Source organism: Marmota flaviventris, chromosome X (genome assembly GCF_047511675.1).
Source record: "Marmota flaviventris isolate mMarFla1 chromosome X, mMarFla1.hap1, whole genome shotgun sequence".
Lineage (NCBI taxonomy): Eukaryota > Metazoa > Chordata > Mammalia > Rodentia > Sciuridae > Marmota > Marmota flaviventris.
The window spans coordinates 61,347,080-61,362,833 of record NC_092518.1 but is presented as its reverse complement, the minus strand read 5'-3'; the positions used below and the strand labels follow the sequence as shown (position 1 = coordinate 61,362,833).

General features: G+C 34.8%; 1 protein-coding gene across 1 annotated transcript in view; it reads right to left on the bottom strand.

Annotated features, from left to right (window-relative positions):
- The window catches only part of LOC114093121 (heat shock factor protein 3-like), a 51,973-nt gene extending 36,447 nt beyond the window's left edge, over window positions 1-15,526 (bottom strand). Inside the window, exons 1-2 of the mRNA XM_071606071.1 lie at window positions 15,428-15,526; window positions 5,796-5,904 (exon numbers count right to left, since the gene is read on the bottom strand). Coding sequence (XP_071462172.1) covers window positions 5,796-5,904; window positions 15,428-15,526 — 208 coding nt within the window. The remainder of the gene's footprint in view (window positions 1-5,795; window positions 5,905-15,427) is intronic.
- Window positions 15,527-15,754: the final 228 nt, after the last annotated feature.

Genomic DNA, 15,754 nt, shown 5'->3' with positions numbered 1-15,754 from the left:
GATTGAAAAAAAAATTGTTTTGGTATTGGTGATGGAACCCAGGGGCACTTAACCACTGAGCCATATCCCCAACCCTTTTTAATGTTTTATTTAGAGACAGGGTCTGGCTGAGTTGCTTAGGGCCTTGCTAAATTGCTCATCCTTGCTTTGAACTCACAATACTCTTGACTCAGCCTCGCGAGATGAATGCCACACTGCCAGTCCAAATTTTTTTTCTAAATATATCTTTTACTGTGGTTTATTTGAGAAACACAGTTATAAGGCATGTAAAGACAGTAACTACCCTGTAGAGTGGAAAGATGTGTACACACACACACACACACCATGAGTGAGAATAGAGGTAGGGCAAGAAGATAGAAAACAAAGGATAAAGTTGAGCGGTAGAAAGATGTGAATGCTAGACTGAGGAACTGTACATTACTCTATATATTGTGGTTGAAACCAACTAAGACCTTTTAAGAAGACTGACATAATAAGATTTGAATTTGAAAATGTGAAACAAACAATAATATGAATAATTTATTAGAACAAGCAATGCATAGAGTTTATTAGAATGGGATAAAGGGTCGAATACTAGCCAAAAACCTAATCTTGGACAGTGAGAAAAAGGAAAGGAGGGGCATTGGGGAAAAATAGGAGATTACTAATACTTCCCATAAAAACACTAAGACAGGGCTAGGGATATAGCTCTGTTGGTAGAGTGCTTGCCTCGCATACACAAGGCCCTGGGTTCAATCCCCAGCACCACACCCCCCACCAAAAAAAAGTACTAAGAAAATTAGAGTATAGTTGTGCACAGTGGCACATGCCTGGAGGCTGATGCAGTAGAATCACAAGTTTGAGGCCAGCCTAAGCAATTTAGTGAGACCTTGTCTCAAATTAAAAAAAAAAAAATGAAATGGGCTGGGAATGCAGTTCAGTGTTAGAGCACCTCTGGGTTCAATCTGCAGTGCCAAAAAGGGGGGGGGGGGGAAGAAAATTGTGGTATAGAACAAATAGCCAAAGCAATCTTGAGCTAAAAGAACAAAGATGGAGGCATCATACTTCCAAACTTTAAAAACAGCATGCTATTGGCATAAAAACAGACACATAGAACAATGGAAAAGAATACAGAATCTAGAAATAAATCCATGAATCTGTAGACAAATGACTTTCAACAAAAGTGTCAATAATACACATTGGGAAAAGGACAGTCTTTTCAATAAATGCTGTTGGGAAAACTGAATGCAATTAGACCCTTAGCTCTGACTAAATACAAAAGTCAAATCAAATCAAAATGGAGTAAAGATTTATTTATTTATGTTTTTTTTTAATGTACTGGATATAGAAACCAGGAGCACATAACCACTGAGCCTTATCCCCAGTCCTTTTTTGTATTTCATTTAGAGACAGGGCCTTGCTGAGTTACTTAGTGCCTTGCTAAATTGCTGAGATTGGCTTTGAACTTGAGATCCTCCTGCCTCAACCTCCCAAACTGCTGGGATTGCTGGCAAGTAGCAGGATGCCAAGTTTGGAGTAAAGATTTAAATGTAAGCTTCATACCTATGAAACTACCAGAAAAAAACACAGGAAAAATGTTCCATGGCACTGTTCAGGGCAATGATTTTTTTATATGACCTCAAAAGCACAGGCAATAAAAGTAAAAATAGACAAATGGAATTACATCAAACTAAAAAGCTACATGTCAAAGGAAAAATACAACCAAGTGATGAGGCAATCTACAAAATAGAAGAAAATGTTTGCAAACAATAAATCTGATGAGCAGTTAACATCTAAAATATATAAGAAACTCAAACAACTCAATAATGAGAATAAAAATAACCTGAATTTCTAAAATTGGGAAAAAGATCTAAACAGAAATTTCTCAAAGGAGAATAGGTATATGAAAAATGCTAATGACCAATAGGTATATGAAAAATGTTCAACATTACTAATCACCAGGAATTGCAATTAAGAACCACAATAATCTGGGCATGGTGGCACATGTCTGTAATTCTAGCAAATTAGGAGGCTGAGACAGGAGGATTCCAAGTTCAAGACCAGCCTTAACAACTTGAATGAGGTTAAGGAGACTAGAGAATAGGAGAAATACTGGCCAAAAGATATATAATTACAGGTAGATAGAAGGAGTAAATTCAAGGCATGGGGACATGGCTAAATGGTAGAGTGATTGCCTAGCAAGCACAAGACCCTTGGTTTGATCCCCAGCACTGGGAGAGAAAAAGAGTAAGTTCAAAAGAGCTACTATGCCACATGTTAACTAGAATTAATGATAATATGTTGTAGTCTTGAAAACAATAGAGTGGCTAAATGTTCTCACCACAAAAATGTTAACTATGTTCATCAGTTAAATTTAAGCATCCCACAACGTATATATACTTCAAAATATGATGTTATACACAATAAATGCATACAATGTTGTCTGTCAATTAAAAAATATTAACTTTGCCAGATTCAGGGTAGTGCATGCCTTGGTGTGTGGTTGAATTCCAATCATTTGGGCAGCTGAGGAAGGAGGATTGTTGTTCCCAGGAGTTCAAGGATAGCCTAGGTAGAATGGTGAGACTCCATCTCAAAATGAGATAAGATAAAAATTTGAAAATTAAAACACCACATAGAACAACCTAACAAACAAAATTAGGATATATAACTTTATCAATCAATAGTTGTCTTTGCTTTGTTTTTGGTACCAGGGATTGAACCCAGTGGACTTCAACCACAGAGCCACATCCCTAGCCTTTTTTTTTAATTTTTAAAAATTTTTAGCCACACACAGTGGCACATGCCTGTAATCCCAATGGTTCAGAAGGCTGAGGCAGGAGGATGGCGAGTTCAAAGGCAAAAGTGAGGAGCCAAGCAATTCAGTGAAACCCTATATCTAAATAAAATACAAAATAGGGCTGGGGATGTGACTCAGTGATCCAGTGCCCCTGAGTCCAATCCCAGGTCCCGAAAAAAAAAAAAAAACTAATTGTTGCTGGGATTACAAGTATGTGCCAATACACCCAGCAGTATTTATCTTTTTTAAAAATTGTTTCTTTTAAGTTATACATGACAGTAGAATTCATTTTGATATAATTGTACAAGCATGAATATATGTTATTCTACTTAGGACCCCATTTTTATCTTTGGATTATGAAACTAGGAGAAATTTTCCCTCTCCTTTTATAAAGGTTTAATTTTCTATAACCAGCACTTATCAACTTTACACACACAAACACGTACACACAATAAACTTAAAATAGAGGATTATTACATTTTTTTACTGCCTATTCAATTAGTCAAAATGTAATTTCTTGCCATGGATCTAGGCTAATTTAGTGTAATTTGTCATTCTTAAAGTAGTAAAAAGTTATTTTTTTTCCTTCCTGTACATGACAAAAGCACAGAAATCATATTTTTATACAGAGAATATATATTCCTCTAAAACAAATTAGAGCTGGGTATGGTGTCACACACCTGTAATCCCAGAGGCTTGCAGCTCAAGCAGGAGGATCATGAATTCAAAGCCAGCCTCAGAAATTTATGGAAGCCCAAGCAATTTAGCGGGACCCTTTCTTAAAATAAAAAATAAAAAAGGCTAGGGATGTGCTCCCCAGCACCCCCCAAAAATAGTTTAGAAGTATGGAAGAGCAAAAATTCAATGTATTTTTAATTTGAAACTCCTATTAATTGGAATTCCTATTAACGTATAGAATATTTTATTAAATGTAAAAAAAAAATCTAAGCTGGGCATAGTAGTCCATGCCTATAATCCCAACAACTCTGGAGGCTGAGGCAGTAGTATCACAAGTTGGAGGCTAGCTTCAGCAAATTAGTGAGGTCCTTTCTCAAATTCAATTTTTTTTTTTTTAAGTACTGATGATAGAGATCAGTGGTAAAGTGCTCCTGGGTTCATTCCCAGTTCCACAAAAAATAAATAAATCTAAAATGCTAAAGATACTGGGGAGGCACAGGTACATGAATGGTTTTCTATTCTCCAAAGTAACTAGGAAAACAAATCTTGTCTCTAGTTATGCTGAGATAGGTTCAGTAATAAATGCATAATGTTTAAAGATGAATAGAAGAAGAATTAGCGGAGTAACCATATTAATATGACAGTTTATAAAGAAATGTTTAAGGGGCTTGGGATATACCTTAGTTGGTTGAGTGCCTTGCATGTACAAGGCCCTGAGTAAAATCCCCAGCACCACACAAAAAAAGAGAGAAATGTTTAAAGTTTTTGCAATGCCTATGGTTTTACTTGGTGTGCCTTCCATATTTTAAATAAAAATATTATGTGTTGTTAATAAATATGAAAAGTTTCTGTGCTTCTAAATCTGAATAATTTTTAAAGCAATACATTGGGTATCTCTAACTATCACTCTTTTGAGGCCTTAAAAATATCTCAAAGGGGATGAGAGGTGGGAGGGAAAGGGAGAGAGAAGGGAAATTGCATGGAAATGGAAGGAGACCCTCAGGGTTATACAAAAGTACATACAAGAGGAAGTGAGGGGAAAGGGAAAAATAATACAAGGGGGAGAAATGAATGACAGTAGAGGGGGTAGAGAGAGAAGAGGGGAGGGTAGGGGAGGGGAGGGGGGATAGTAGAGGATAGGAAAGGCAGCAGAACACAACAGACACTGGTATGGCAATATGTAAATCAATGGATGTGTAACTGATGTGATTCTGCAATCTGTATATGGGGTAAAAATGGGAGTTCATAACCCACTTGAATCAAAGTGTGAAATATGATATATCAAGAAATTTGTAATGTTTTGAACAACCAACAATAAAAAAATTTAAAAAAAAATATCTCAAAGGTATTTTACATAAATAATATTTCTATTTTACTGTAAAAATAATAGATATTCATAATAAAAATTGGTATAAAGAGAAGTTTTTTTTTTCAAATGGTACTGGAAATGGAACCAAGGAGTGCTCTACCACTGATCAACATCCCCAGCTGGCAATTTTTATTTTGAGAGAGGGTCTCAGCTAAATTGTCCGGGCTACCCTTGAACTTGTAATCATCCTTACTCAGCCTCCTGAGTAGCTAGGATTTACAGGCATGAGCCACTGCACTTGCAGAAGCACATTTTTTTAAAAAAATGCATATAACTAGTACCACAAAAGTGTGTATAAGTGAGAGCAGCCTTAATAATGATATCATGATATTACATAAGATGACAAAATATTTTAAATGGAAAATATTTATGACAAATGCTAGGTTGAAAATATGCAAGATACAAATTTTACAAAGATTATCCTAAGTTTACATACACCAATACAAATGTACTTCTTATACTTTTATATAGTTCTCAATTTTTCTCTAACAGTAATATAAAATTATGTTGAAAAAAGAGGACTTATGGCAGCAGTAGAACTCACATCTGTGCTATGTCAGACCTTGAATTCTAAAGATTAGAGGGAGAAAAACTAATCTACTTTTAATCAAAATAATGGAGTCCAGACTTGATTTGCCTAGCTGTATGAACTGGATCAAGTATACTTAATCTCTTTAGAGCCCATTCCTTGGCTCTAACATAATAGGATTAAACTAGATAAATTCTTTGGTAACATTCAGTTTTAAGATTCTATAACTCAAAAGAATTAAAGCAGGTATTGCCAAAAGGAAAATTTTTCATATTTGGAACCACAATCAATAAATCAAACTAAGTAAAGTTTTAATAATAATAGATTTTAGTAAGAACCCTCACTCAACTCAAGTAATATCACACATGTTTTACAAAAAGGATTATTTTTATGTGATATCCCACTAAATTCTGATATTTGCAGAAATAAGTCATACTTACACAGGTTGAGCTGCCGTATGAAGCTGGATATATTGTTATGTTTGAAGTATTTTGGAAGTATGTTTTTGGCAAAGTTTTGTTCATTCACAACGAGAAAGCTGTGACCATTCTAGAAATAAGATCAAAAAGTAGTTATTTACAGAAAAAAATGAAGTTTCAATAAAGCAGCAGTTCAACAACAATGCATCAGGAACCAAGAACTTGAAAGACTTGTGAAAATGTCAAGCCAAAAATTATAAGAACATTTGTGTTAGGGTTCTAGTTTAGTGATAACATGCTTTCTAGGACTTGGGTTCAATCCCTACCTACCACTGGGGAAAAATTGTTCTATAAAGAGACAGAATATGTCATAGAGAGAAAACATTAAGAAAAAGGTAATAGGTTGGCTACAAAATGAAAACATGTACAAAAACCATAAATCAAGAAAGCATAAACAAAATTAAAAGGCAAATATTAAGTGAAAGAAATATTTTAGCACATATAACAAAGAACATTATTAAAATATAATGAATGCTTTCAAATTGTCAAAACACATAAACTCCATTTGAAAAAAAAATAAGAAATAATTCAAAACATTAGACAATTTTGAAAAAAAAAGTATTCAAAATGTGAATTAGAATGGTCCTGAGTTGGAAAGATGATGGTCACCTATAATCCAGACTATTTAAGAGGGTGAGGCAAGAGAATCACAAGTTCAAAGCCATTCTGTACCACACAATGAAACCCTGTCTGAAAGCAAAATTAAAGTGTCTAGGGGGCTGGGGATATAGCTCAGCTGGTAGAGTACCTGCCTCACATGCACAAAGCCCTGGGTTCAATCCCTAGCACCACACACACACGCAAAAAAAAAAAAAAAAAAAAAAAAAAAAAACGTGGCTGGGGATGCCACTAAGAGGATGAATATCTGCCTAGCATATATCAGCACCTAGGTTCAATCCCTAGCACTGAATAATCACTAGCATGAGAGGTGGGAGGGAAAGGGAGAGAGAAGGGAAATTGCATGGAAATGGAAGGAGACCCTCATTGTTATACAAAATTACATATAAGAAGAAGTGAGGGGAAAGGGAAAAAAACAAGAGAGAGAAATGAATTACAGTAGATGGGGTAGAGAGAGAAGATGGGAGGGGAGGGGAGGGGAGAGGGGATAGTAGAGGATAGGAAAGGCAGCAGAATACAACAGTCACTAGTATGGCAGTATGTAAAAACGTGGATGTGTAACCGATGTGATTCTGCAATCTGTATACGGGGTAAAAATGGGAGTCCATAATCCGCTTGAATCAAATGTATGAAATATGATATGTCAAGAGCTATGTAATGTTTTGAACAAGTAATAATAATAAAAAATAAAAATAATAAAAAAGAAAGAAGGAATAAATAAATAAAGAATAAAGAAATTCAAATTATATCATATATATTAAATATTATATTTATATATGTTCAATATTAAATTATATTAAATAATTATTGATATATACAGAGATTTATCTATAAACTGTTACATAAATAATTGTATTTAATATTTAAAATTGAAATAACATACTAAGAGAATGACAAATCCATACAAATGAATGTCATACTGACATAAAAATAAAGCTATAGAAGTGTATTTAATGATATGGAAATGTTAATAATGATATATTTTAAGTAAAAAAAGCAAATTTTCAGACAGTATAAAATAAATCTTTTTATATTAAATATATTGGGCTGGGGTATAGTTCAGTGGTAGAGTGCTTGTCTGGCAAGTGTAAGGCCCTGGGTTGGATCACCAGAACCACACACAGAAAAAAAGACCCACAAAAGAATATTTTGCAAATTGTTAACAGTAATTTCACTGGATGGTAATATGACATTTTTTTTGCTTATTTTTATTTTCTAAATTTTCTAAAACAAATGTATTTCAATAAAAATTATTTTAAAAGTAGTAAAAGGTGGTAGTGCTCATTCTCTAAAATTAAATTTAATGTTCAATGAAATTATAAAAAATGTATTAACTTCAATATTATGTTGCTTAAATTTTAATATCCACTTGGACTAAGATTTAGAAAAATATGCTTATCTGTCATGTCCCCATATTACCTAACAATTAGTTCAGTTCTTTAGAAGTGAAATGGATCATCATAATCCTAAAAGGCACTGAGAGAGAAAAATCCAAGAATTTTAATTCATTCTAGTCTAGTTTGTTCTCAGACTTCCTGAGTCACTCTTATTAAAGGTGTGTGTTTTGGCTGGGGATTGTCTTTAATTGGAATTGCCTCTCAAGAGCCCTTGGGACTATCTATAAACTAAACTAAATTATTCTCAGAACAGAATCCCCAGAATTCACTCAGCTCATGCTTTTCCCAGAATTGACTGGACTTCAGAGATAAGAGAAAATAACAGAGAAATCTGCATAATGTCAGATTAGACTATTCCTTCCCTTGATCAACCCTCTGTGGAGATACAAACAAATGATGATTCAATTAAAAATAATCAGGAAGTGAAAAAGGCCCTAGAGAAAATTACTTCTAAATTGGATAAATGGTATCTGAATATTTAGAGGTTCGATAATAATATATAATAAAAGTGCAAGTAAAATATGATAATGTATGTTCCAGTTTAAATATATTATATATTGGTCCATCCTTAATTTTATAAAAATTAAACTATTAATACTTAAAAAAGGAAGTGTATAAAAAGATGAATTAGTGGTTATTTAAATTACATAAGGAATGACAACACTGATTGCCTTTAAAGGGTACATTCTCCTTCATATATTTAAAATATTTGACTGAAAGAACCTACATGCCCATGTCCAGAAAACATGAGGAAAGATTATATTACTTACAGCATATTTCTATGACAAAATATACTGTAACTCCTAAAAATATTGTCTTAGATAAAACTTTGCATAATGTAATATTTTAAGTGTTTTCCTTCTTAAAAATTGGCTTTATTCTGATTGTTAAAATGATAATTATCAATGTAAAGAACAACAAAGAAAAATAAATCATAAAATTCCCACCATCCAAAGATAGCAATTGTTAACATTGTAAAGAACTCCCAGGCTATCAAAACATATACACTGAACTTTCTTTCTGTATGTTTATAAATACATACATGGAGGGCGGCTCAGTGATAGAGCGCTTGCCTGGCACACATGAGGCACTAGGTTCAATCCTCAGCACCACATAAAAATAAAATAAAGGTATTGTGTCCACCTACAACTAAAAAATACATATTAAAAATATATATGTATACCTGAATATACACTGATATATACATATAGACACTGATATATATGTGTGTACAGAAACACAAAACACGAAAAGTACAAATAAAATTGAAGTATCACCTCCTATAAATAAGCACTGTTTCATATTTGGGTATATTTACTTTAGTTTTCAGTTTATAAATTTTCTATGATAAGCATACATTGTATTCAGAATTTTAAATTTATTTAAAATTACTTGAGGGCTGCAGTTGTCACTCAGTGGTAGAGTGCTTGCCTAGCATGCATGAGGCAATGAGTTTGATCCTCAGTACCACATAAATATAAAATAAAAATATTGTGTCCACCTAAAGCTAAAAAATAAATATTTTTTAAAAAATTTTATTGAGGGCTGGAGATATAGCTCAGTTGGTTGAGGGGTTGCCTCACATGCACAAGGCCCTGGGTTCAACCCCCAGTATCACAAAAAACAAACAAAAAATTGTTATTATCACAAGACCCTATGTTGCACAGGTAGCATATAGACACACAAAAAGCTCTTATCCTTTAATTTGGTAATTCCCATCCTAGGAATCTATTCCAAAGAAGCAGAACCCATGAAAAAACCTTTCTGCACAAATGTATTCATCATGTCAACATGAGATAATGATGATGATAACCATGACTATGATGATTAGAAACCAGGTCTTGACCAGGCACAGTGATGCATGCTGGTAATCCTAGCACCTGGGAAAGCTGAGGCAGGAGGATAGAGAGTTCAAAGCTAACCTCAGCAAAAGTGACGTGCTAGGCAACTCAATGAGACCCTATCTCTAAACAAAATACAAAATAGAGCTGGGATGTGACTTAGTGGTCGAGTGCCCCTGAGTTCAACCCCTGGTGCCCCCACCTCCCAAAAAAGAAACTAGGTCTTGCTACATTGCCCTGGGTGGTCTGAAACTTGTGGACTCAAGATATCCTCCTCAATCACTGAGTTGCTGAAACTACAAATGCACAGCAAAATATTTTTTAAATATTCAATTTTGAGTATGGAAAAATGGTCAAAATATAATACTAATTAAAAAAGTTAATTACAAAATTTCAGAGTATGATCTTTATATTTATATGTGTGTGTATATATATATATATATGTGTGTGTGTGTATATATATATATATATATATATATATATATATATATATATTAGTTGTTGATGGACCTTTACCTTTATTTTTTTTATTTGTATGTGGTGCTGAGAATCAAACCCAGTGCCTCATGCATGCTAGGCAAGCGCACTATCACTGAGCCACAACCCCAGCCCCATGATCTTAATTTAGTAAATAAATATGCATTTGTAAAGATATATGTCAACCTGTATGAATACATTTATATCACCGTGTAAGAAAACACATAAAATTTGGGTTATCTTTGAATGTTGTAATTATAGACATTTTTTTTATGATGTCTATAATAATTTCCAAATTTCCATGCATACATACACAAACACACACAGTTGTTCAAGCTTCAGTACTCGTGCACTCATTTATATTTATAATATCTGAAAGGGAATAATTGTTTTATTTTAAAAATTTTTTAAATATATTTTTTTCTTTTAGCTGTACATAATGCCTTTGTTTTTATTTATTTATTTTTATGTGGTGCTGAAGATCGAATCCAGGGCCTTGCATTCACTAGGCAAGCACTCTACTGCTGAGCCACAATCCCAGCCCTTTAAAATTTTTTTCTTTGACATATTTGTATATCTTTATGATGTGTATATGTATTATACAATTTTGGTATATGAACACAATGTATAATAATCATCAATATAATTAGTGTAGGCATCCTTCAACACTTAAGATTTTTATTTTTTTTAACTTTATTTCATTTATTTATTTTTATGTGGTGCTGAGGATTGAACCCAGTGCCTCACACATGTGCTAGGTAAGTACTCTACCACTGAACTACAACTCCAGCCCCCACTTATGATTTTTATATGTTGACAATCTTTGGACTTCTTTGTAGTTATTTTAAAATATATCATAAATTGTTGTAGACTATAGTTACCTATTGTGCTATAGAGCACTAGAACTTATTTCTCCTAACATTATTTTGGTATCCATTATGCAACCTCCCCTATCCCTCCAGCACCCTTCCTAGGCTTTAATGACTATCATTTTAATATCTTTTATGAAACATTTTAGGGGCTGGGGTTGTGGCTCAGTGGTAAAGTGCTCACCTAGCATGCAAGAGGCACTGGGTTCGAGCCTCAGCACCACATAAATGTAAAATAAAGATATTGTGTCTGCCTAAAACTTAAGAATAAATATTTTTTTAAAAAAACCTTAAAAGTGCTTACTAGCAAATATTAATTGCACAAAATAATGGGTTTCTTTCTGATATTTTCATACATGCATATAATGTACTTTGATCATATCCACCCTCCCTATTACTCTATCCTTCCTCCCTCCTCCTGATCCCAGTACCCTTTCCTAATAGTCACCCTTGTAGTTTCATGTCTTTTTTCCCCTAGACTCAACATGAGAGTAAAATGTGATACTTGAGAGGTCAAATATTTTTAGCTTCCAGAAATGACTCAGAATATGTAGCATTTTTATCTTTATGTGTCTGGCTTGTTTCACTTAATATATCATGAAAGAGTATTACTTCTTAAGATGATTGGGTTTGGGTGAACATACTCAAATACACAGTTTTTAATTGCAATATCTACTTGGTTACTAGGAAATCCCAGGGTCAGAAGCAACAGTTAACTCAGAAAGGCACTAGGTGGTGCTCTCTCCCACCTACCCCACCGACACCAATCAGCGTTCAAAAAATGTTGGAGATCATTACCCAGTTCAAGTGTAGCAGTACAGCTATACACACCCAATATCAATGACTTGGGAGCAATTTTCTTCTTTTTCTTAAAATATTTTATTAGTTGTTGGTGGATATTTATTATTTTATTCATTTATTTATATTCGGTGCTGAGAATCAAACACAGCACCTCCCACATGCCAGGCAAGTGCTCTACCACTGAGCTATAACCCCAGCCTCAATTTTCTTTCTTTCCTTCCTTCCTTCCTTTTTTCTTTTCTGGGAATTGAACCCAAGGCCAACTTATCACTGATTTACATTCCCACTCCTTATTATTATTTTTTTTTAAATTTGAGACAAGATCTCACAAAATGCCAAGGCTGCAATCCTCCTGCTTCAGCCTCCCATGTTGTTGGGATTACAGTTTTGTTACAAAAGTGGGTATTGTGCTATTGTTTAATATTATTCTGGGGACATGGGGGTGATTTGTGGAATTTGGTGATTTCCAAATGTCAATCCTGCTGATTTCACTTTGGGGACATGAAGTCCCTGAATGCAGATTTGTGAGATGAGTACAACTGGCTTTCATAAAAACCTCTGAGCAATAATCAGCCCATTCTAGCACACCACTGTCTATAAAATAAGACTACTTCAACGTGCACATTAAATGCTGTATAAGGCAAAAATCATGTAAAGCCTAAGAGCAACGTTTATCTACCATGTGTACATGATGTGACATAAGATTTTAATGGATTTTGTGGAAAGGCACGCACGTGTGTGTGTGTGTTTGTGTGTGTGTGTGTCTGTGTTTCCCTGGGGATCAAATAGAGGGCCTTCTATATGCTAGGTCAGCTCACTACCACTGAGCTATACACTCCCAACCCCTGCTGTGAAAAGGCTTTTTAAAAAGTTCACTCATTAAAAAGAGGCTTCCTCAATCCTCAATGCTTTAAGTCAATCAACAATATATATTTACCCCCATGAACAAGGCTCTGGGTTCGATCCCCAGCACCAAAAAACAAAACAAAACGATGTGATATTTAATTTATAACTTATTCATACACATGACTATCACAAAAAAATTTAAGAGCACAACACTGTTGACATTTGTTTGGGGGTTTTCAGAAAAAAAATAGATTTAGTGAAATTAACCAGTGTTAAGTGAGTTTTGACAAATGTATAAACCATTTAGATATGGATGGGGTTGGCTAACAGCTATTTTCCTAAAACCATTTCCCCATTCCCTTTTCTACTCAAATCTGTCTCCCACAACAGAAGACTCCACTGTTTTTTTCTCCATAGATTATAGGCATTTTATTGTTTCACAATACACACGAGCAAGTACATTTTATCAATAAAAATAAAATAATGTGTGTGTGTGTGTGTGTGTGTGTGTATTATTCCAGGTGCTGTGCTGGGGGTGTAGTTCAGTGATACAGGGTTTGCCTAGCAGGTGCCTTAAAAATTGGAAGAGTCAAGTTTTTAGAAGGTGATGGAAATGGATCAGGAAAGAATGAAATTTAATGGAAAATAGTGCTGTGTTACGTAGATATACATTTCCCAAAAATATTACGTAAGTCATCTAGAAGGCTTATGTGCTTGTGTCTCTTCAATTATGATGCAATTTTATTAACACTAACTTTTATTGCTTTCACATTTATCTTAATGGTTTCACAATCCACATGAGCAAGTATATTTTATTAATAAAAATAAAATAACAAATTTAAAAAGTAATTTTTTTTGCTCTATATTTCAAAATAAGGAATACAACATACCTATATAGAACTTTACCTTTTTTTGGTACTGGGGATTGAATCCAGGGGCACTTAACCATGGATCCATATCCCCAGCCCTTTTTTAAATATTTTATTTTAAGACAGAGTCTGAATTGCGTAGGGCCTTACTAAATGGCTGAGGCTGACCTTGGAGTCCTGAACTGTCTCATCTTCCTAAACTGCTGGGATTACAGGCCTAAGGTCTTTCAACAAGTGCTTTCATATATATTCCTTTACAAACATTTGGGTTACAGGCATTCAGACAGATACATAATCACGAAAATCCCACAGTAACATAAGGACTCAGTTTTTTCAAATTCTCTGAGTCCATTTATATATATAAATATAGATATTTATACATATATAAATATATTTATATATTTTTATATATCTATACATATATAAATATATTTATCTATCTATCTATCTATATATATATATAAATATAGATATATCTATGTGTGTGTGTGTGTATTTTTTTTTCCAGCATAGGGGATAGATCCCAGGGCCTTGCAAGTGCTCTGCCACAGAGCTACATCCTGATCTCAAAGCAGTATATATATTTGGAGTGCTGGTCATGGAACAAACCCAGGGCCTCTTCTCCCTGTACACTGAACTACACTCCAGCTTCTCTTTTTTTAAGCATTAAAATTTTACTTCAGAATTTCTTTCATTTTAGCCATGTGTATGAATAAATTGTAAATTAAATATCACATGAAGCATTTGCTTCAAAATAATTAGAGGAAGAGTAGAAGTTTATCTATGAAACAAGAAGGGCCATGATCATTACTTAAGTTGGCTATAGAAATTGTGAGTTCATTGTAGCACTTTATATTTGTGTCTGTGTATATATATATATATATATATATATATATATATATATATAATCAATATATGACATATATAGATAATATAAATATGAATTATATATAATATAAAAAGTGTAGCTCAGTGTCAGAGTGCTTTCTTAGCATGCATGAAAGCCTAGGTTACAACCCCAACACCAAGGAAAAGAAAGCAAAAGAAGTGAAAGGTTAAAGTTCTACCTCAATTTACATGTATATTTCACCAAGGTGACTATTATCAAGTTAGAGGACTGGGCTTTAACTGATTCCGCAGGGTTCCATAATTCTCTATTTGGGTGATTAAAGGTAGCATAAATCAAATCCTAGAAGCAGTCTGATCAAGCATCAGACTGCCCGGATTGAGGAATGTGCAAACTTCCGTATGCCCACCCAGCACACTGTCTGGGAGAAACTGACAAGGCCTGGTGAAGAATGGAATCTACAAGTCAATGCTTTCAGAAGCTGTGAAAAAGTTGGTCTTGTTAAAAGCACCCAAGACACTCAATTAGGTACACTTGGCAGGAAAGTTCCCATTATTTAAAAAGAAAAAGTGGGGGTGGGGTACAGGTCAGCGGGAGAGCGCTCTGCAAGCATGCACGAGGCCCTGGTTTCTAACCTTAGCACCAAAAAGAGGGAAAAAAAGTTACTTATGCTCTACTAAGATGGCAGTTGAGTTGCTCACTAGTGTGTACCAAGGCACTTTCCTGGGGAGGAATTCCTATTCGGGGTAAGGGACTTTTTGCTGCTGTGTCACGTGTTTGGGGGTTCTGAAGAGAAAAACAAAAGCCAGAAAATAGCGGCTAGCTTTTGGCAGTTACTCCCACCGAAATTAATAAGGTGAGGCTTATCTTGGGAAGAAACTGAATTTGATGCCCAAGTGACGTGGGGTCGTTAAATGGTCTGGTGCCTCTGCCCTTGGACCCTGCCCCAAATCTTCTACATCTTGAAAAGACCCTTTCCAAGCCCGCACCCCTCTACTACACCCAATCCTCTCCCCATGCAGGTATACCTCACTCCAGCGAATCACATCATCCAAGTTGGTGTCGTCTACTAACGTCCAGAGCTTAATGAGAAAGCCAGGAACCGTGGCATTGGAGGCTTCCTCCATGGTTTTGAGCGTCAGTACGGAGGGGAAGGCAGAGGCAGGGGCAATAGCCCAGGGACACCTCGTTACCGGACACAACCAAAGGGGTTAAGGCAAAGAGCAGCAGCCAACGGTGACTAAACTCCGGGTACCGCCTACAGCCCTTGGGGGCGGGGCTGATTGCCTAATGGATAAACCCCATAGGCTGGTTAAGCTATTGTTATTTCAAAGCCCTACTTACTCACACGTGAC